Source organism: Topomyia yanbarensis, chromosome 1 (genome assembly GCF_030247195.1).
Source record: "Topomyia yanbarensis strain Yona2022 chromosome 1, ASM3024719v1, whole genome shotgun sequence".
NCBI classification, from domain to species: domain Eukaryota; kingdom Metazoa; phylum Arthropoda; class Insecta; order Diptera; family Culicidae; genus Topomyia; species Topomyia yanbarensis.
Genome location: NC_080670.1, coordinates 81,482,679 through 81,505,477, shown reverse-complemented (window position 1 = coordinate 81,505,477; position 22,799 = coordinate 81,482,679). Strand labels below are relative to the sequence as shown.

The 22,799-nt window shown below is 39.6% G+C and overlaps 1 protein-coding gene across 1 annotated transcript in view; it reads left to right on the top strand.

Moving 5' to 3' along the window:
* The window catches only part of LOC131693832 (uncharacterized), a 56,496-nt gene continuing 33,697 nt past the window's right edge, over positions 1 to 22,799 (top strand). The window contains exons 1-2 of the mRNA XM_058982031.1: positions 1 to 223; positions 276 to 323. Coding sequence (XP_058838014.1) covers positions 196 to 223; positions 276 to 323 — 76 coding nt within the window. The 5' untranslated portion in view covers positions 1 to 195. The remainder of the gene's footprint in view (positions 224 to 275; positions 324 to 22,799) is intronic.

The window sequence follows — 22,799 nt, the reverse complement described above, 5'->3', positions numbered from 1 at the left end:
AGAGAGTCTCTGACGAAGGTCTTCACTTCATTGTTCATCGAATCTTTGCGCTGTTAACGTTGTTGAGTGTCGCTCTCCGTTAATTTAGTTTGAATATTCTCAAAAACTTGTGAATTTCCGAATAATAGAGATTTATTCAGTGTTCCAATACAATTTTGTTCTACATTCGTTTAATTAATAAAACTACATCTTAAAATGACGGACGTCGAAATGAAGCCTGCAGGTAAAACAAGTAAAAGAACTCCCATACCCATTTAATGCATATTGCATTGCAGAAAAAGTAACCGGTGAAACAGAGGCGGAAGCTCCAAAAACTGATAACGGTAAGTATCGTTTTTATCGTGTTTAACTAGGTTTTTCTCCGGCCACGCCGGCAGACTGCAATGGCGGTTTGTCCCCAGGGCGAAGCGCTAGAGGTTTGCCTACTGTGGAAGAAAACAAAATGGCGTCCGATCGATATGATGCACGATACGGCATCTTTTCTGGCGTAGGTTGAAGCCAAATTTACACCTTTCCGATCCGATTCAGTGACGGCTTAGTACTGGGTACGGACGCCAATATTCTTACAAATCAAATTCTAGCATTCACACTTGTCCGGCACGGCACCGTCCCGGACAAGTTTGAATGGTCGCATTTGATTGTATGAAAGAATATTGGCATCCGTGCACGGAACTGAAACGGATCGGATAGGTGTAAATAGTGCTTGAACTTTGGACTTTTGGATACTTCATTAATATGAATATTGTCAGTAATTGTTTCGAATCGGTATTTTTTTTAAGAATGAGTTAAGGCTCAAGTTACTTTCTTTGAGCATGTGTTAGAATTGAACGCTTGGTAGTATGCGTAGGGAAAATTGTGTAAAGCTTTGCCGCCGATTTATCCTATAAGGGCCCCTTACACGAGGTGCTAGTAATGTCATTACTGAGCAGTAATGTCACTTCTAATGATCGTGTAAGGTGAGTAGTGACGGAATTCCCATAAGGGCCCCTTACACGAGGCGCTAGTAATGTCATTACTGAGCAGTAATGTCACTTTTAATGATCGTGTAAGGTGAGTAATGACGGAATTCCCATACAATTCTAGTAATGACACTACTTAGTAATGACACTTTTATTGCGCGTGTAAGGGCCCCTATAAAGCATTCATTAAACTCTAAAAGAAGAAAATCAGTCGATTTATTAGAGTATCAGTATACTGCCGTTATAAGCATATTTGTCCCATGTTCTATGGGATTCCCTATATACATGGGACAATTATGCTTTGAACGGCAGTATACAAATCATGCAAAATAGACCAGAATAATTTTCAACAAATATTGAGGTTCAAAGAACTTTCGGTTAGCGTCTACACGAATTGAACGCTTGATAGTATGCGTTGGACAAAATGCGTTCAACTTTGTCACCGGTTTATCCATATAAAGCATTTATTAACTTCTAAAAGAAGAAAATCAGTCGATTTATTAGATTATCAGGATTCAAATCATAAAAAAAAGTTGGTGGAAAAACAATTGACCGGTTGGAATGGTGCTTTTGAAAAAGTGGCTGTGGTTTTTTCACTACGCAGTTGTGTGCCCCGGGACAGTGGTGGTGTGACGAAAAATCATACCTGCAACATATAACTCTAAACGGTAGACGCTATGCATTTTCGGCAGCGGTGGCCGTGGCGGATTTTTCGGGTACCAGCACGGTGTCAGAATGATTTGCAAAGTGGGTAGGTGGGGTGCTTGGATTTAATTCAATACGGCAGGATGCGACTTATGTGTGCTGCTTGAGAGTGCAGCGTTGAAAAAAAAAATTCATTTTTATGCATGCGTGTGCGTTATAACTTGTTAATCCCTGTTTACGGCGCTTTGTAGTTTTTTCTGTAGTTATTGCACTGTTCAGCAGCGTAGTATTTTATATAGGACAGTACACTCAGGTTTTTTGCGCGGATTTTGAAATTCACGCGGTTTTCATTTACGCGTTTTTTGAAATTTACGCGGTTTTCATTTACGCGGCCTGTATCCCCCGCGTAAAAAAACCTGTAATTGCATCGGAAACAATCACATTCCCTGCAGAACTTTTTGTTTTCTAATTTCAAACACTTTTGTTTCGTAGTGTACAAAACGGAAAATTTTACAACAGAACTTACCGTCCCAGCAGCAGTTTAAGCGGGTGTTCTTTTTCGATTAAAATTTAAGCCATGTCTTAAGCGTTACTGGACTTAAAATTGTTTTCCCAGTTTATCCGGTCAGAGTATCTGTCCTTCCCTATGTATTTGAAACACAATTCTAATGGCGTTTTAAAGTATACAACAAATAGAACGGTTGGGTATACTAATTTAAATTTTAAAATAAATCTGTTTTAAATTATGAAGCAAACCGCTGTGCAGGAGATATAATTATGTTAGTCCTATTACCTGTATAATTTAGCCGTACCATGTCTTAGGATGAATTTGTTTTTTTTTTTTTTTTCAATTCGTTTATTTGATAAGGCAGGTTTGCGTTAGCTTAAAGGTGCCAATTTTGTTTTGTTTTACATTTTAAATTACTTAAAACTAGGGGCTTACATATTGATTTTTGAAATTAAACTAAGGCTAATTTATAGCTATACATATACACAAGGGGGTAGTATTATTTTCGTAAGATTAGAGGGGTCATTTAGTTTTTATGGCAATATGGTTTGACATTTTTAGCAATGAGATTATTGGAGCAAATAATGTTTAACTAAGGGGGAAAATTTTTACGACTATCTTAAAAGTAGAAATAATTAGAGGGCGTGATTAAATTTTGTAAAGATTCGGAGACATTAATTAGAGTTATTTTATGTGGTAGTAGAGTTGGGCATTTTCAACGAGATCATATAATATAATAGTTAAAACTAGAAAAGGCAAGAAGAGCTAAATGCTTCATGAAGATTTTTTTGGGGGGTTGGGGGGGAAGGGGTGTTACTTCTGTGTATAAGAGTCAGGGGAAGTAGGGTGGACAAACATGGCAGGGGGAGAACATTATTTCAGTTTCAGACTTCGGGAGATCAACGGATGGATTACAGAATCAGGGTGCTCTTCATCAGGAAGAATCATGTACTGGGACGCCGGGTGGTCGTTCTCGAGATGGCAGGGGTTTCTCCAGACGATTTCGTAGTGCGGCTCAGATGTTGATCGGCTACATTTCGAGTTGTGCGTGTGATGTTCGTGCTTTAGGTCCCGTGTTTGTTGGCTCATTCGACAGGGATGTTTTGTGTCGCCTTGGAGTCGCATCAAACCATCGTGGGTGTATGGTACAGGTGGAAGAGAGCGCTTCTGAGAATGATAAGGAAAAAGGGGCAGTTAAAGTTGGATATTGATGGTTTTTATGAAGGTGTATATAAGGGACATATAGAGGACATCGCGGCTTGCCAACACATCTCGAACCGGGACGTTGGGTGGTCTTCCTCGGGCCCGGAGGGTGTCCATAAGCCGAGACCTGGCGGAACTGCACTCGGTGCACGCCCAGACTATGTGCTCTATATCGTGATAACCGTCGCCACAAGCGCAGATACCACTCTCCACGAGCCCAATACGTCGGAGATGTGCATCCAGCGTGTAATGGTTCGCCATGAGTCGGGACATCACACGAATGAAGTCACGACCCACATCCATCCCCTTGAACCAAGGTTTCGTCGATACCTTAGGGACTATCGAATGTAGCCACCTTCCTAGCTCCCCATTGCTCCACGAGGTTTGCCAACTTTCGAGGGTTCTCTGATGAGTAATACTGAAAAATTCGTGGAAGCAAATTGGTCTTTCAAAAACGTCACCTTCAATGGCACCCACCTTAGCTAAGGAGTCCGCCTTCTCATTGCCCGGAATGGAGCAATGAGAAGGGACCCACACCAAGGTAATCTGGAAAGATTTGTCAGATAAAGCACTCAGTAGCTCCCGTATTTTCCCCAAAAAATACGAGGAATGCTTTCCATGTTTCATCGAGCGAATAGCGTCAATAGAACTCAGACTATCCGAGACGATGAAGTAATGGTCTGCGGGTAATGTGTCAATGACTCCAAGGGTATACTGAATAGCAGCTAGTTCTGCGGCGTAAACTGAAGCAGGGTCACTGAGTTTGTAGGAGGCGGTGAACTTTTGATTGAAAATACCGAAGCCAGTGGACCCTTCGAGGTTTGATCCGTCAGTATAAAACATCTTAGAACAGTCGACTTCTCGGAATTTATTATAAAAAATATTTGGAACCACTTGTGGGCGTATATGGTCCGGAATTCCAATAATCTCATCTTTCATGGATGTGTCGAAGAAAACAGTAGATTCAGAAGTATTTATGAAATGCACACGGTTGGGATTGTAAGAAGAAGGATTAATATTTTGCGCCATGTAGTCAAAGTACAGGGACATAAAACGGGTCTGAGAATTGAGCTCAACAAGCCTTTCGAAATTTTCAATCACCAACGGGTTCAAGATATCGCATCGAATGAGCAATCGATATGAGAGTTCCCAAAATCGATTTTTCAGCGGGAGAACGCCCGACAGGACTTCGAGACTCATCGTATGGGTCGACTGCATGCACCCTAAGGCGATACGCAAACAACGATACTAAATTCTTTCGAGTTTGATGAAATGTATGTTCGCGGCGGATCGAAAGCAGAAGCATCCGTATTCCAGTACCGACAGTATCGTTGTTTGATACAACCTAATAAGGTCTCCTGGGTGGGCACCCCACCACGTTCCGGTTATTGTACGAAGAAAGTTGATCCTTTGCTGGCATTTCTGTTTCAGATACCGAATATGGCATCCCCAAGTACCTTTCGAGTCGAACCAGACCCCTAGATATTTTACTGTGAAGACCTGAGCTATAGTTTGACCCATTAATAGAAGCTGTAGTTGTGCTGGTTCACGCTTCCTAGAAAATACAACTAGCTCAGTTTTCTCCGTGGAGAATTCGATACCCAGCTTAATAGCTCATGCAGACAAATTGTCCAAGGTATTCTGTAATGGTCCTTGTAGATCGACAGCTTTGGGTCCCGTAACAGACACCACGCCATCGTCTGCAAGTTGTCTTAACGTGCAGGAATTGTCAAGACATTCATCAATGTCGTTGACGTAGAAATTGTATAACAGGGGGCTTAGACATGAGCCCTGGGGAAGGCCCATGTAGCTAAATCGTGATGTCGATAAGTCACCATGCGAAAAATGCATGTGCTTTTCCGACAACAAGTTTAGTAAAAAGTTGTTTAAAGTCGCTGAAAGACCATGCTGGTGCAGCTTCTCTGAAAGAATGTTGATAGAAACTGAATCAAAAGCCCCCTTTATATCTAGGAACACTGATGCCATCTGCTCTTTACTAGCATAGACCATTTGAATTTCGGTTGAGAGCAACGCAAGACAATCATTCGTCCCTTTGCCTTTGCGAAAGCCAAATTGTGTATCTGACAGTAAGCCATTTGCTTCGACCCAATTGTCGAGGCGGGATAGGATCATTTTCTCGAACAACTTTCGGATACAAGATAGCATTGCGATCGGTCGATACGAATTGTGGTCGGAGGCTGGTTTTCCTGGTTTTTGGATGGCGATGACCTTCACTTGCCTCCAATCGTGTGGGACAATGTTAGCCTCAAGAAACTTATTAAATAAGTTCAACAAGCGTCTCTTGGCAGAGTCTGGCAGATTCTTCAACAAGTTGAATTTGATTCTGTCTGGCCCTGGAGCTTTATTGTTACACGACAAGAGAGCAAGTGAGAACTCCACCATCGAAAAAGGTGTTTCGTTCGCGTTATCGTGACGGGACGCGGCGCGGTAGATCTTCTGTGCCGGGGCGGAATCCGGACAAACCTTCTTGGCGAAATCGAATATCCAACGGTTTGAATATTCCACGCTCTCATTAGTACTGTTTCGATTTCGCATACGTCGGGCTGTTCCCCAAAAAGTGCTCATCGATGTTTCTCTCGTTAATCCGTCGACGAACCGGCGCCAATAACCGCGTTTTTTGGCTTTCATCAAACTCTTCATTCGCTTGTCTAACGTCGCGTACTGTCGAAAACTAGCGGGTAACCCGTCGTTCCGGAAGGTCTTAAACGCGGCGGCCTTCTCTGCGTACACGTCTGAGCACTCTTTATCCCACCAGGAATTGGGAGAACGTTTTTGTATGTTCGCGCCGGGTACTGGCTTAGTCTGAGCTTGATTCGCGCTGTCGAGAATCAAGCCAGCCAAAAAGCTGTACTCTTCCTCCGGAGGAAGTTCTTGAGTAGATTCGATGTTGTCGGATATCGCGGCAGCATAGCTCTTCCAATCGATATTTCGTGTGAGGTCATACGAAATATTGATTGTTTCCAATGGCCTTGAGCCGTTATTGATTGAGACTATGATCGGCAGATGGTCGCTACCGTGGGGATCAGGGATTACCTTCCACGCGCATTCTAACTTTAGCGAGGTCGAGCAAAGGGATAAATCTAATGCGCTTGGGCGCGCTGGTGGGGGAGGAATCCGTGTCATTTCACCCGTGTTTAGAATTGTCATGTTGAAGTTGTCGCAAATATTGTGAATTAAAGAGGAACGGTTATCATCATAAAGGCAACCCCATTCCGTACCGTGAGAGTTAAAGTCGCCTAAAACTAGTCGCGGTGCAGGCAGGGATTCTATGATGTCATGTAGCCGGCGATGCCCAATCGCGGTGTTGGGGGGAATATATATGGAAGCTATGCAAAGATCTTTGCCTTTGGTTGTTACTTGACAAGCGACAACTTCAATACCTGTTATCGAGGGAAGGTTAATTCTGTAGAAGGAATAGCGCTTTTTGATCCCCAAAAGCACTCCTCCATAGGGGGTGTCTCGATCCAGGCGAATAATATTAAAGTCGTGGAAGTTGAGATCTATGTCGGAAGCAGAGTTAAAAAAAATCGAAGCTCTTTTTTGACGGCTGAAAACGAACCTGTTACGACTCGCGGTGAATAGAAAAAATATTCATTCAACTATCCATCTTATTCATTCAGTTGAATATCGTACAATATATTCATTACACTAATTAACTAGTAAAATGTTTTCAAATGCCGATAAAGCATATGAAACAACAATCATCATCGCTTACATTGTGCCAGGGCCTACTTTGATGCGTTTGATTCATTGCTGCGCGGTCGCTTCGTGTAATAATCCGAGCCGAATGAAAATATGCATGGATGAATGGGCGGTTTGTTCGTTTGCCGTTTTCAGCTGCGTCACTGAATATTGAAAATGAATGCGGCTGAATGTGATCAATTTTCATTCAATGAAATTGAATATTTTTAACGCTGGTCGGAAGTTAACCAAGTTTCACATAATGCAAATGCATCGCAACTCAAATTATTTATTAAAATTTTGAAGGAATCGATTTTCGGGATGATACTTCTGCAATTCCACTGTAGAACAGTGATCAAATCCGTGACCTCGTTCGATGAGTTAGCCATCGAGGGATACAATCGCTGAAAGGAGGGGCCATTTAGCAGTCAACTGCTTCAAAAATGTTCTTACTGTAGGGAGAAAAGCTAACATAAGACTTTTAATAGGATCAGTTATATTGAAAGTTTTTATTATCCAGTCCACAATGTCCGAGAGTTTGATAATTCCAGTGCCGCGATTATTCTCGAACTGAAACAGAGGAACACTTGGGATTTTTGATGTTCCGGGAAGTGCTGGGAACTCCTTCTCTGAGTTTAATCCTCCGAGACCAGGAGCTAATTGCTTCGGTTTGGTTGCAACACTTCCAATAGATGTGACTTTCTGAGTCCCGTCAAGGGATACCTTCTGGCCTTTACAACGAACTTTAGGAGAGGAAATGTTCCTCCTCTTCCTATAACTTCTAGGCGCCCTAGTAGATGTTCCCTCTTGTGGGTCATCAGCCTCGCCCTCGTTAGGAGGCAAGTGAGCATAGATGTTTGTTGAGGTTGGTGGTGTAGCTTTCTTTAGCATTTCTGCAAAAGAACGTTCGGATCGTCCAGCAAGGGAACGTTTTAGTTTATCCCCGCGTAGTTTGTACGCGGGACATGCCGAGATATCATGCAGATTCTCTGCACAGTAAGGACACTTCTCAGCATTCTTACTGCACGAATCATCTAGATGATTCTCCCCGCATTTTCCACAGCGGGCCTTATTGCTACAATGGGTGGCTGTGTGACCCAATTGTTTACACTTTGTGCAATTCATGACCCGCGGCACAAACAGACGCACAGGCAGACGAACCTTGTGCAAGAGGACGTAATTTGGCAAAGCGGTACCAGCGAAGGTCAACCGATAAGAGTTTGATTGGGGGTACGTTTTTGAACCATCCCCCGCAACTACTACTGAGTGCAAACGCTTGCACTCGAGTATTTTCACTGGCTGAAGTAAGCGGTCTCTGAAACGGCCAACCCCGTACTGCAGCAGATCCTCGCATGTCAAACTGTCATCGGTGACAACGCCTTCAGACTGTACTTTCACAGCTGGAATATACACGTGATAGTCCTTCGTAAAGTGCTCGCAGCAAGCAATATCGTTTGCCTGCTTTGAGTTAGTCAGCACGACCCTCAGCCTGTCTGAGCGGACCTTTTTTATTTCGATCACAGCCGAGAACCGTTCCGTTAGGTCTTTTGAAATCTGTAATAGATTCAGCGATTTTGTTTTGGGCCGAAAGAAGACCACAAAGGGACCGGTCGAGAGCTCTGGATATTGTTTGGGTCGGGGGAGAGCCTTAGGAGTCGACTCGATCTCCATTTGGCCATCCGGGGAGGAAGCCATCGACACCGTCAACGCACGGGGTCAGCACCCGCGCAGACGGGAAAAGCCGTAAATGTATCAAAAAGGTAGATTTCACTTATCTGTATACTCGTTTCCCACGACGCACCAGTCCAGCTTAAATAGCTGGTTATTGTTCAATCCTCGCTTTACGAACAAAAGGTTGAGGAATGTGGCCTAACGGTTAACACACGCACAAAAGAAAATAAAAGTCCAAACCGAAGAGGCAGAGAATGGCAAAATAACCTTGAACGCGGATTACTGCACTGTTCTTTTTCCAACAGACCGAAAACAAAACACTTCTATCTCGATCGAGCGATGCGTAGAGACTGAGGATGAATTTGTGTACTTTAGAAGATGCTTCTTTTTATTGGAATAGTTATTAGGGTGGTTCTAATTTATCTAAAATACGAAAATAAACTTTTTACTGATGAAAGATAGAGCTCCACAGTCTTTCACAAAGTTGTAAAGTAACTTATTTTGAATAAATTTGTTGAACATATTAAAGCTCTATCTCTTTTAGTTTTTGTTATACAAGAAATTTAAAAAAAAAGATTAGGGTGTTCCTGAAAAAAACGTTTTTTTTAGTATAACTTTCGTATCTTTTTTGTTTTTTGTTAACACAACCTTTGAACAGCTTATTGAAAACTTCAAGCCGAGTATTTTTCTCCAAGACACCGAAGGTCTAACTTTTTTCTTTAAAAAGTTATGGACACTTTTCGTTAAAAAAATAGCCTATTTCAAGGCTCAATATCGCTGATGCGGGCACCTAAAATTGAATTCTGTTTCCACCACATGAAAGACCATACTTATTAGTATATTTGAGCAAAAATTGGCGAATACGATATTTTTTTAAAATTTGCAATTTAGATTTAAAGTTTGTAGTTTTGCAGGTTCAACGCATTAAAGCATTTACACACATATCGTTGTATTATGAAAAAAGCCACTTTCAAATATCATTCTCTCATCGCAGCAAGCTTTGCATAAGTGAAACGACTGTCAAAAAAGGTTTCTGATTTTATTCGTTTTAAATAAAACTAGTAAATATGGATATTAGTCGAAGAGAGTTGGCGAATTTGCTTATTGCTGGTAAAAAGACAGATGAACTGCTTAAGTTCATTACAAGTAGTAATCCAAATGTAAAATTGAGACTTGTTAGTGCTCGGAAGAAAATAAAAATCTTCATGTTGGAATTTAGAAGGTTGTGGATTCGGAGTAAGCGCACGCAAATTCGGTTTGAGCTGGAAAATTTTGTGTGGCTTGAAGGAAAGCTAAGATTCGAAGTCGAAGGTAAAGGTAAAGGCCGAAAGAGGAAACCATTTTCCGAAATATGTCGCAGAGCCAAAATAAAAAGATTAGGAAAGTTGCGCGATAAGTCAGACAGAGGGCCCGCTTGGGTATGGTGTTCTCCGAACGATCAATTGTTGCGCTTCAGTATCCACTTTGTGCTGCTGGTTATACTTTTGCTATTTGTTATCTTATCCCCTAAGTGGGCAATGAGTGACATTCTCAACATCACTAGTTGGTTGGGTTGAGAGAACATAGTGTACGCTTATCTGGGGTTTATCCACTTGCTTATAACAATGTAATTTATCAAATGATTTCAATTGTCCAACCACATCGATCAAGAAATACTTAACCTTAAGATTGTTTACTTAAGTTCATTAGTACATTATTGAAAATTTAAATGGAAAATGAAATTTCATGGAGAATCTGTATATTTCCGTTGGCGGGCGTGGGCTTCCTCATCACAGTTCTCAATATGGATCTTTTCTTTTGAATATATTTTCTGGACAGACCAGCCTATTTTTACTAGATGGATCAGCCAAAAATGCCAATCGCCTAGTGAGATACTTGATTAATTGTAATAATAGATTACCGTTAAATGACCTTCAATAAATTGTTTTAATGGGGAGGGTATATAGCAAATTGTAACATATGAAAATAGACGAGTGAGCAAGAACGTGAGTCGATATGTGTGATAGATAAAATTCATTTGCACGCTCTTGAAAAAAGCTACATTTTTAATGTCACTGTGGTCGTGTCCTGTACACAACCCTTTAAGGTTCAAGTTACCTTTTTTGAGCATGTGTTAGATTTGAACGCTGGTTAGTATGGGTAGGAAAAATTGTGTTCAGCTTTGCCACCAGATTATCCATTTAAACCTTTTCAAAACTCTAAAAGAAGAATATCAGTCGATTTATTAGATCACAACGATTCAAATCATACAAAATAGCCGCTGGAAAAACTATCGGTTTCGCTAAATGGTGCTTTTGAAAAAGTGACTGTGATTTTTTGTCACACTACCACACCGTGCTGGGGTACGCAACACAACTGCGCAATGAAAAAATCACAGCCTTTTTTCCAAAGCACCATTCAGCTAAGCCGATGGTTTTTCCAGCATGTATTTTGCATGAATTGAATCGTGATGATCTAATAAATCGACTGATATTCTTCTTTTAGAGTTTTGAAAAGGTTTAAATGGATAATCTGGTGGCAAAGCTGAACACAATTTTTCTTACGCACACTACCAAGCCTTGAGGTAACTTGAGCCTTATTTTTTTCCCGTTGAATGAGGTGTAGTGTAGTACATTATCAGGTAGTCATTCAAGTCCGTTTTCCAGCCTCTGCCAAGCACATTACTGATCTGCAGGCGCTTTAATAGCGATCGATTTTGACGCTCAACCAGTCCATTTTCTTGTGGCCAGTATTATGCAGAATGATTTAATGTTATGCCGCGAACTTTACAGAACTGTTAGTGTTTTTCCAATGAATTATTTTGCATTGTCCAACGTTATGATTCGAGGATACCCTAGTCGTGTGAAAATAATATTCAATCTTTCGACCGTTTCGCGTGACGTACTGCGATTCATAATTTCGACCTCATTGTATCGACTGAAGTAGTCTATTAGAACTAATAAATATTCTCCAGATGGAAGTGGACCCATGAAATCAATTGCAACTTCAATCCATGGTTTTGTAGGCAATTAACGTCTATTCATTGGAACTGGTTTGCTTGGGAGACCAATCAATTGGCATCCTTCACAATTCAACACGCACGTTTTCGCTTCTCGATCCATAGACGGCCACCATGCTCTATCCCTCAACCTTCTTTTCATCACCGTGTGTCTTTCGTGTGCAAGCTGTAGCATTCGCTGTTGAAGTTTCTTGGAAACCACGAGTTTATTTCCTCTTATCATGGTATCTCCAATGAATCCCAGTTCGTTTCTGAATGGTTCAAATTGTTTTACTACATTGTAAGACCAATTTCCTTGTCTCAAACTCTCTCTAACGGCAAGCATTTCCGGATCGTCACGAAATGCTACTTCAATTTCCTCGATATCTATTGCCACCGATTCTTGAATAGCTAATACAAAGAAACTATTATCTTTTTCAAAGTCCTCAGCCTGCTCGGGAATTACTAATTTAGTTAGTGAATCCGCAATATTGCTAGACCCCTTCCGATATTTGACGGTAAATTTAAATGATTGTAATCGTAAACCCCAGCGTTCGATTCGTGCGCATGGAGTAGATGTTGGTGCAAATATCACTTCCAACGGCTTATGATCCGTTTCAAGTTCGAACTGCCTCCCAATGAGGTAAATTGCAAATTTTTCGACGGCCCATACCAACGCTAATGCCTCTTTCTCTGTTTGGCAGTATCGCTTTTCGGTGGCAGTTAAGCTCTTGCTTGCTAGATATGATAATCATCATCGAGAACTGCACTAAAACTGCTTCAAGGGAAACAGGAGACGCGTCTGGAATAACTGTAGTACGCAAAGTATTGTCGAAGAAAGAAATGCGTTTCGCATCGGTGATTATTTGCTTTAATTTTTCAAAACAGTGTTGATGCTCTTCTGTCCAATTAAATTTTGTGTTGTTGCATATCAGCTGTCGCAAAGGTGCTGTAATCGTTCCCAGATCTGGAAGAAACTTCGCCACAATTTACAAGAGCCAGAAAACTTCTTACCTCTTCTGAAGTTCTGGGTTCACGAAATTTACGCAATGTTTCAATTTTTGTTATCCGAAAGGCGGATTCCTTCTGAAGAAATTGAATGACTAATGAATTCAATCTTCTGAGTTTTAAAGATACACTTATCCTGGTTCAGCAGGATGTTACGGCTTTTGAGAACTGCAAGGACTTTCTTTAAAGCCTCATCGTGCTCTTCCTCGTCATTTCCGAAAACCACAATATCGTCAATATAATTAATAGTGTTCTCACAACCAGCCGAAATCTGTTCCATAATCTTCTGGAACATTTCAGGAGCGCATGAAACACCAAACATCAGCCGTCTATATCTAAATAAACCTTTATGACAGATAAAGGTGGTAATGTAACAGGATGATTCTTCCAGCTCGACTTGATGAAACGCATCATCCAGTCGGCTAAAAAACGTAGATGATTTGAGGCGCGGCAAAAAATCTTCAAATGTTGGCATCATGTGATGTTCACGCTGGAATGGCTTGATTAGCTCGCCGCATGTCCACCAGGGCTTGGAAATCGAAGCACTGAATAGAGGCAGACATAGTTCATTCTCTCAAACACTCACGAGTGTATGCATGCTTACCGCTTCTCTCAAATCCACCCATCGTGTGTAGTCTGTATTCGGCTATATTTTACTTTCGTGAATGTGTATATATGATGAATATTTCTCGAGTACTTTTTCAAATGGACGTAAGTAACATTGAGAGCCTCTCTTTGTTTACTTTCTCTTTCGTTTATTACGACGTCATTACAACACTTTGTACTAATTTTCCAGTACATATCGAAAGCCGACGGTTTTTACTACAATATTATGCAAAGAGTAGAGTAGTAAATGTTGAAATGGCCGAGTAATGAACAGAAGAGAAAGACCTCAAAGAGAATCTCTCATTGTTACTTACGTCCATTTGAAAAAGTACTCGAGATTTATTCCTTTAGGGCCCCTTACACGAGGCGCTAGTAATGTCATTACTGAGCAGTAATGTCACTTTTAATGATCGTGTAAGGTGAGTAATGATGGATTTTTCATACAATTTTAGTAATGTCATTACTTAGTAATGACACTTTTATTGTACGTGTAAGGGGCCCTTTTGAAGCCATCTGCTGTGCAATGGTTCGCAGGCGCTATTAGGGCCCCTTACACGAGGCGCTAGTAATGTCATTACTGAGCAGTAATGTCACTTTTAATGATCGTGTAAGGTGAGTAATGACGGAATTCCCATACAATTCTAGTAATGACACTACTTAGTAATGACACTTTTATTGCGCGTGTAAGGGCCCCTATTGAGCCGTGAAGCAACATCATTCAGAGAATTTTTTGCCGGTAAGAGAGGCCTACTATACAGCTCAGATCTCTCCCATTTTCATGAGATTGCGTTAGTCTAGCAGAAAACATCCATCAGATTGTTATTCGAAAGGGCACATTTCGCAAGCGATTTTATCCCTGATTTTGAACCTGTATGTATAACTTTACTTGGGTAAAATCTGGTAATTTTAGGTCGCTGATTACAAATGAAGTCTCAATTGTTGTAGTTGTAGTAGGGGGAGGGGAGAGATAGGACTTAAAGTATGCTCGTCGAAAATAGAACTGCTTTTAAGACTTTCTGGCGATTCAGAGTGCTAGGATGTTCAGTAAATTTACATATTTTAATGCAACATTTATGTAATATGTTCATTAATTTTCATTGAAAACTATTTCAAATTGAGTAAGTGACCGTGAATCTCCGAGAGCGTTTTAAAAACAAAATTGTTTCATGGTGTACATAAACGGAACGTTATCTATTGAACCAATCGGACGGTTGACGGTGATATTGAAAATGTAACTTTTTTCAAGAGCGTTCAATTCGCGAATGAATTTTAATATATCAAATCCCGAATTTTCCACTTTAACTAATGAGCTTTGGTAAGCAATCTTCAGGTTAGATATATCTTATTCGTTTCGCTTTGTTTTTTTTAAACTGCTATGCCACGTCGTTCTATTTGTTGTTAATTTTAAAACAGGTTTAAATTGTGTTTTAAGTACATAGAGAGTATTAAGCACAGATACGTAGACCCGAGGGACTGAGGAAACACAAATTTGAATTCTACTGGAAAACTGAAGACATGGCGAGACACGAATTTTAAACTAACTACAACACCCGCAAAAACTGCTGCGGGGGGGAGAAAGTATTAGTTTTATAATTTTCAATTTGTCAAAATTATATGAGTCTAGAACTGAAACACTCCTGAACGTGCCCATACTGTGTTTTCAAATACATACATAGAAAAGCCTAGATACTCAGCCTAGATGAACTTGGGAAAAAGATTTGAGTCCAGTAAGACACGACGTGGCATGAATTTTAAACTGAAAATAACACCCTATCAAACCGCTACTGTGAAGAGTAAGTTTTAGTTTCAGAATTTTTAGTCAAAATTATGAATCTAGAACTGAACAGCTCCAGAACTTGTCCTTACCTCGTTACAGTAGGATTCCGTTTTTGGCAACAATATTTTTTTCAGTTGCCAAAACTGGAATCGTGCCAAAAATGGAACCTTACCTTAAAAGCTTTTATTTTCAATTTGAGACATCATAAATGTTACAAGAACATTAATTATATAAGAATATGTGAAATGGAATGAAATAATAGAAAAAATCAACAAATTAAACTTTATTCGCCATGCCCGCCCCCATGAAATATAGTAAATATGACTCCTATGATTGGAAATAAAGTCAAAAGATATCCATTATTACAACAAAACGATTATTGAGCATTTTTTAAAAGATCTACTATGAACAAAAATAATGTTGCCATAAACGGAACCGATTTGTTGCCAAAAACGGAGCTTTTTTGTTGCCAAAAATGGAGCATGCCAAAAACGGAATCTTACGGTACTTGACTCGAAGTTGTTTTCCCCAATTCAACGAATTTAAGTGTACGGGCTGAATACTCTGTGTATATTGGAAACACAGTTCTAAACGTGTTTCAGATGGGACAAAAAAGGGTAGCGTATACCAGTTTTAATGTTCACAACAAAACTGTTTGAGATAATAGCACTCTGCTGGAGATTAGATTGTTTCCGTTCCGGTTGCACTCAGGGATGCCATTATGACAGATTTATTTGGCCCATCCAGAGTTTTTGCAGTTTCTAGACAAAACGACAAACCTTTCATTATGCCAGATTTTTAAATTATAAAAGGTGTTACATCCAAATTTTAAAAATTGAGTTAGTTTTCTCAAATTTGACAAAAAACCGATTGATGCACCTTCTATGAAGACTAAAATGCATATGAAATTATTTACTTTTGGCTTTACTAGCATCTTTATAGATAAGCTTCGCAACTTTTTGAAGGCAAATCAAAACTAAAACTGTTCTAACATAACTAAATATCTCCACCCACCAAATCTAAAAAAGCTGAATCCGTATGTATTTGTTTTTGCATATTTTGTATATTTATGATAAAAAAGTGCTCAAAAGGATTTACTCGGATTTGACTTGGTTCGTCTGATAAAGTCCATTAAACGCCTTTTTATTAGGCTGACAAAGTCGGGAGCAAATTGGGGTTTGATAAAATTTGGTTTTCACTGTATTGGTAATTCATATAACGCATAACATATTTTCTCTAAATAATATAAATTCATTATTTAGAAAAAAAAATCTCGCCGATTCGTAGGGGAACCCGGGGCTATTCGGACATACCTAATCAAATCAAAAGGACTTTAGGTGGATAGATGTGTTTATTGGTTTATTGGTACATTTCGGAGCTATAAAAATTGATTTGTACCACTCCATGGCAGCGCTAGGCGACGATTTTCAAAATTCTATGTTTTTCCATCCTTTTACGATGTAGGATTAGTTCGGGCCTCCCTAGGAGGCAATTCAGACCATCATTTTTATTTATTTTTTGTAATGGAATCATGTTATGATATCTTTATTGGGGAAACTCCTTTAGAAGCAAAAAGAATGTGTTAAAAAATTGCTGCCGATTTGGGTATTGTGTATTATCTTTGCCGTGGCGTGGCGTGCGCCGACACGAGCCGCTGAAGCTTCATATGCTTATTTAGCATAAAAGTGGTAAGGGTTTTGAAAATATCTGCGTTTTCATCCAAAACAAAAATCATTCCATAAAATAGGAACCTTGAATTTTCTATAGCACTTATTATTTTTTCACTTTTATTTTTCACGATTTTGCCAATAATTTTTGTTTTGAGCATAGCAAAAAAATGAAGCACGTATCTCCTTACTAAAAAAAGTAGAATGTAAAAATTAATGTTTCAGAATGGCGCTTCCACGAATATTTACGATAGTCAAAAAATCTTACCATTTTTAGAGAAATCGAGAGGGACTGAACCACCCCCACCCCACGTTCTTAATGGCACCGCCACCGTGTTCCTAGATTCCGCAGTCCCGAAACCAACCAAGTCACACAAATATTATCAATTTTAGTTTTCAGTTAGAACTTGGATAATTTATTGAGATAAATGATTGGTTTTAATAAATTACGATCATACGCAAATGAAATTGAAAAAATCGCTCTCGTAACCTTCAATGAAGTAGCCAATTCCTAACATGCTCATTAGAAGCCCAATTAGTACGTTTTAAGATTGTGTGTAACGTATTGAATTCCTAATATATGGAATACATGCGTAATTGAAGAGAAATTTGGACCTAAAAAATAAATTAAAAAATATGTACGTCATATCGAGGAAAAATGTACGTTGTATCGAGTGACGCTATATCCAGGGTACGTAGTATCGAAGATTACCTGTATAAACTATCTTGCAATGGTTGTTGTAAATCTATGGCTTTTGGTGGTCCTGTAACAGAAACCATGCCATCACCTGCAAGTTGCCTTAGGGTGTATGGGCTGACAATGTAATTATCAATGTCATTCACATAAAAATTATAAAGAAGGGGGCTTAAACAAGTACCTTGTGGAAGGCCTATGTAACTTATTCTGAATGTTGCCAAATCGCCATATGAAAAATGCATGTGCTTTTCTGACAATAAGTTCTATAAATAATTATTTAATATTGGTGAAAGACCGCATTGATGTAGTTTCTCCGAGAGAACATCAATGGAAACGCAGTCGAATGCTCCTTTTATGTCTAAGAACGCAGACGCCCTTTTGTTCCTGGGGAGCTTGGGTTGCTTATCTATCCTTCTGGCCATCATATCGTATAGTAGATACACTTAATATGTGTATCTACAAAAACGATATGATACCTGGTGCAGAAAGTGCACTAATTACCTGGCAATCTTTCATTTGACTGTCTGCTCAAGAAATCATTTTTCGTACCCAACATGTGACGCCAGTGGAGAAAATCGCGAGGATGGTGGAAGAGCAGTGGGTACAAGGTCAAGTGCTTCCCTGATGGTATAAAATTGATAAGCAAAGGAAAAGTAAGGGTTATGTTCGGAGTCTGGAAGGAGAGTATTTTGCATTTTTGTCTTTTTTTGTCTTCGTTTGTTTCTCTTGCTACAATGTATGCAACTCGGTGCAGGAGAACGTGACGGCCAAGGAAACGGAAAGCCAATAGTCCAAACAGATCAGGAATAGGAAAGAGGACTACGAACAAGGAAACAAACAACAGATGAGAAATCGTTTACTTATTTATTATAACTACGATACTAATCACAATTATTTTGCTTTTTTGGTCTCGTTTCAGTAAACCAAAATCTCTCTACTATCTTCATTTTCTGTCTCCTATATGTAATGTATCTGAAACTTGTGGGACTGGTTAACAGCCGGCGCCTGCTTGTGGAGGAAACTGGTGTGCTATAGGGACTAGCACATCCGAACAGTTGAGCTTTGTAGGTCCTCATCTTGATAGAGTCTAAATTTCGCAGCCTGCGCTGCCTTTGCACCAACGCTCGCTTGGAGTCAAAATCTGCCAAGTGCGCAATCCATTTTCCGTCGGTTTAGCCAAATACAAATATGTATTTGTATTTGGTTGAGCATTTACGGTAATTTTTTTATGGATTCGCATTGGTAAATAATATAATTTGAACAGTTTTTCGAAATTCGAATTATTTTCAGAGTTATGGCTATTTACTTTTTTTTAACATAAGTTTGGATTTTATTTAACTTCTCCCTCCCCTAGGTTGACGGGTTTGACGGTATTCCAAACATCTTCAAGCATATTTCAGCGTCAGTTTTAAAGAAGCTCTGGCAGACTCTGCTTTAAGATGGATATTGCATTACGCCTCGATAGTGGTACATTGAGGAGATAGAGAGGGCTTATGGGCCTTTTTTATGTTTTGTGTTTTTTCATACTCTGCACCAGCCCAAAGTAACAGTTAACTAAGAGTCTGTGCACACTGGCGTGGCCGTTTGGCGGGTCGCCGCGGATTGAGTTTTTCTGTGGGCTGTGTTTGCAGACATTGTTCAACAGCTTAACGGCAGTCTTTGTGAGCACGGCTCGCAGTGGAAGTCATTGTGTGTCGATTTATCGGTCGACCTCGTCAACGTGCACAGGCGCATTAAAAAAATAACAGTTGAACCCTATTAGTTGTGTTGTATCGTGTTTTAATAATTGTAGTTTTTGGTACTAGTGTACAATTGTTGTGTGCTAGTCGTGTGGTCAGGGAATGGATGCAGAACTGTCTTATATGATAGAATAGTGGGTAATCCTTCTTGGGATCACTTTTTACCGGTGTCCAATTCGTGCATTCGATTCGATTCATTCGGATTGGATAAATGAAGGTACGATTAATTTACCGACGCACGTCAATCAACCATTTCCGGTCAGCATAGCATGAGAAACCTCTAACGGAATGCAATTGTCGTTTTCTGGCATTTAGACGGTTCCAAGTAGTTTTATTGCATGTTACATGTGTATTGTTCAATTAATACTCAATAACAATACTAACTCTTCTCCGTGGGCTTGGCGGGGGTATTCCGATGTTCGTTTTCCAATTAGGTAGATACTTATAACCAACGCGCACAAGAACAGCAACAACACCGGCATCGAAATGGCGTTCACGAGTGGCATTCACGCGAAAGCGATTCCTTCAATTATTGCGAATTTCATTCTCATGATTCTTGGCTCCGAAAATTCGTGCGAGTGTGGACTCACAGCCTACACGAAAATGGTCTGAGGAGAATGGCATATGAATGAACCTGTGCTGTGAGTTAGTTTATTCTCTGTCTCCCGTCGCTCTCACTCTCTCGAGCTTGATTTCGGCTCTCGTTTTCAATCTGTGCGATGTTTCTTTCAAGTATTGCCTTCCGATAAATCTAGCACCGAAAGCCATTCGGCAGATGAGTTCAATTCGCTTTCAGGCGAACGAAAATTATACAACCTTGTTTGTGGGTACCCGGGTACCCACGTCGGCCTGTTACGTGGTAAAAAAAAGATGGCTGGGTAATGTCTGCGACATAACCGGAGAGATGTAGAATACATAAGGAACACGTTCTTCAAATATGTTGATACTCATTGGAATTTTCGGACAAAAGATGATTTGGGCGAGGAATATTTCAAATTATTCTTTACAAAAATGATGGTGGTTCTGAAAAGGACCGTTTTTGTCGGCGTTGTTGGTTTGGGGGGGGGGGGGGGGGGGGGGGGGAGATGGCTAACGATGAAATAAATTTTTAGCATGATTCTTGAAAATCAATTTTTCTTTATTCGTGTAAATTATACATACTTACAAATCTAATAGAAGATTCCTGGTCATACTTCTGAATCATTAGTGCGAACATTGTGTAATTTCGTTAAGTACAATGAAAGTTAAAAAAATTCCAAAGTCGACCTTCTGTTCCTTCCGAAATATTTATTTATTTATTTATTTATTTACATTTGGTCGGCCACCAGCTCTACGAGGGCTATACTGCCTATAATCGCAAGTCAGTCCCATGTGGATAGGGAACCCCATACAACATGGGACTGACTTACGATTATGGGCCGTTGGTTTATAATATTACTACATAATTACATGATATATACACAAAATAAATTTAAATATAGCGAGTATAACAATTTAGATAATATACAAGGAGGCATTTAGACATATTTTACATAAAGAGCTCTAGGCAGATTATTAATATGTTTGGTTCAAATTAGTTTATATAAATCAGTTTGTTTGACGAAACTTAACACATTTCTGATATTGACTAAGTCATCCTTGAGCGTATCTGTACCTTGAATGAAAAATTTGTTTCTCATAGCAGAATATTTGGAGAAATGTTCGAATATATGCTTAATAGATATGATTTGTTTACAAGAATCACAAATTGGAGGGTTTTCTTTAGACATTAAGTGCGAGTGGGTGTAATGAGTATGGCCTAGTCGTAATCTTGTTAGAACCACCGCATCTTTTTTCCCAAGGAGATTAACACACTGCCAATGAGAAGTTGATTCACGTATTTGCCGGTATTTGTTGTTCTCAGTAGTAATCCAGATATTTTCCCAAGACTGGGCAACTTTTATTTTTGCATAGTTTTTAAAGTCTCTCGCCAATAGTTCACCTTGTGGTGTTGACTCAAGTAACGCATCTTTAGCCACTTGGTCTACAATTTCATTACCAGCAATGCCTATGTGACTTGAAACAAAGTAGAATTTAATTATCTTAAGTTTCTGTTGGCCTATATAAATTTTTTCAAAAATGTTTTGTATTAACGGATGGTTTGAGAAAGGATCAGAGAGTGCTAGTAGAGCACTTAAGGAGTCAGATATTATGATGTATTTGTCAAAGCTGCTACTTAAAATTTGGTCTATTGCCTGTTGGATTGCTGATAATTCAGCATTGTAAATTGAACAGTTGTCCGGAAGTCTTAAGCTCCTCATTTTTTTTTGCACTTTCTTGTTGTTTATAGGCAATTGTAGTATTGATTTCCTCATTGGATGGATCGGGTTTCGGAGGATTCTGGACATTTCGAGTAAGATATGCTTATCTCTTCTAGCGTTTAAAGGGAGGGAATCGGTGTCAACTAAGATGCTCATTACCGGAGAGGAGCGAAATGCTCCGCTTGCTAAACGTAGGCCCTGGTGGTGGACGGATTCCAGAGTTTTTAGAAATCTATACGATGCTGATGAGTATACACAGTCCCCATACTCCAAACGTGATAGTATAAGGGTATAATGTAACTTAATCAATGTTTTTCGGTCAGAGCCCCACTTGTTGTTCGATAGTGTTTTGATGATATTCATAGCTTTTAGAGATCTTTTCTTTGCTTGCTCGATATGAGTCCGCCACGACAATCTTTTATCAAAAATCATGCCGAGGAACCGCACTTCTTCCACTCCTGGATATTTTCGTCGTTTACTTTAAATAAAAAGGTTGTGCTATGCTTCTTTCTTCTACAGAAGTGCATGCAAGAGGTTTTAGCTATTGACATTCTAAATCCGTGGTCGGATAGCCACTTATGCATTTTGTTGATTGACAATTGAATTCGTTTCTTAATTGAGTTTAGGAAGTTTGATGACATGTATAGTACAATATCATCGGCGTAAAGCAAAATTTTACATTTAGGATCAATTTGCTTAGTGATGTCATCAATTGCTAGGAGGAAAAGTGTTACACTGAGAACGGCACCTTGGGGGATCCCATTCTCTAATTCGTGTGTAGATGAAAGTGTATTTCCTTGTAGAACCCGGAATTAACGATTTTCAATGAAATTCTTTATAAAACTAAGCATGTAGCCATCTATTTCGATCGATTTCAATTTGTTTAAAATTTGGCGGCGCCACGTTAGGTCATACGCTTTCTCTAAATCGAAGAATATTGCATAGGTGTGTTGTCTTAGGAAAGCCTCTTGAATATCAGACTCAAAGATAAAGTGTCAATCGTAGAGCGACCGCGGCGAAAGCCGAATTGATAGTTGGATAGAATGTTGTTAGTTTCAATGTACCAGATCAACCTTTTGTTTATTATTCGTTCAAGGAGCTTACAAAGGCAGCTTGTTAGGGATATTGGACGATAACTGGATGCTATAGAAGGGTCTTTGCCAGGTTTTACGATAGGGATCAATATAGCAAGGCGCCATTCGGCGGGAAAAACTTGTTATATCCATATACGGTCGTAGAATTGCAGTAAATAGGTTTTAGCATCTTGAGACAAGTGCTTAAGCATTTCATAATGGATCATGTCTATTCCTGGTGAAGAGCCTTTAGTCGAATTAAGGGCT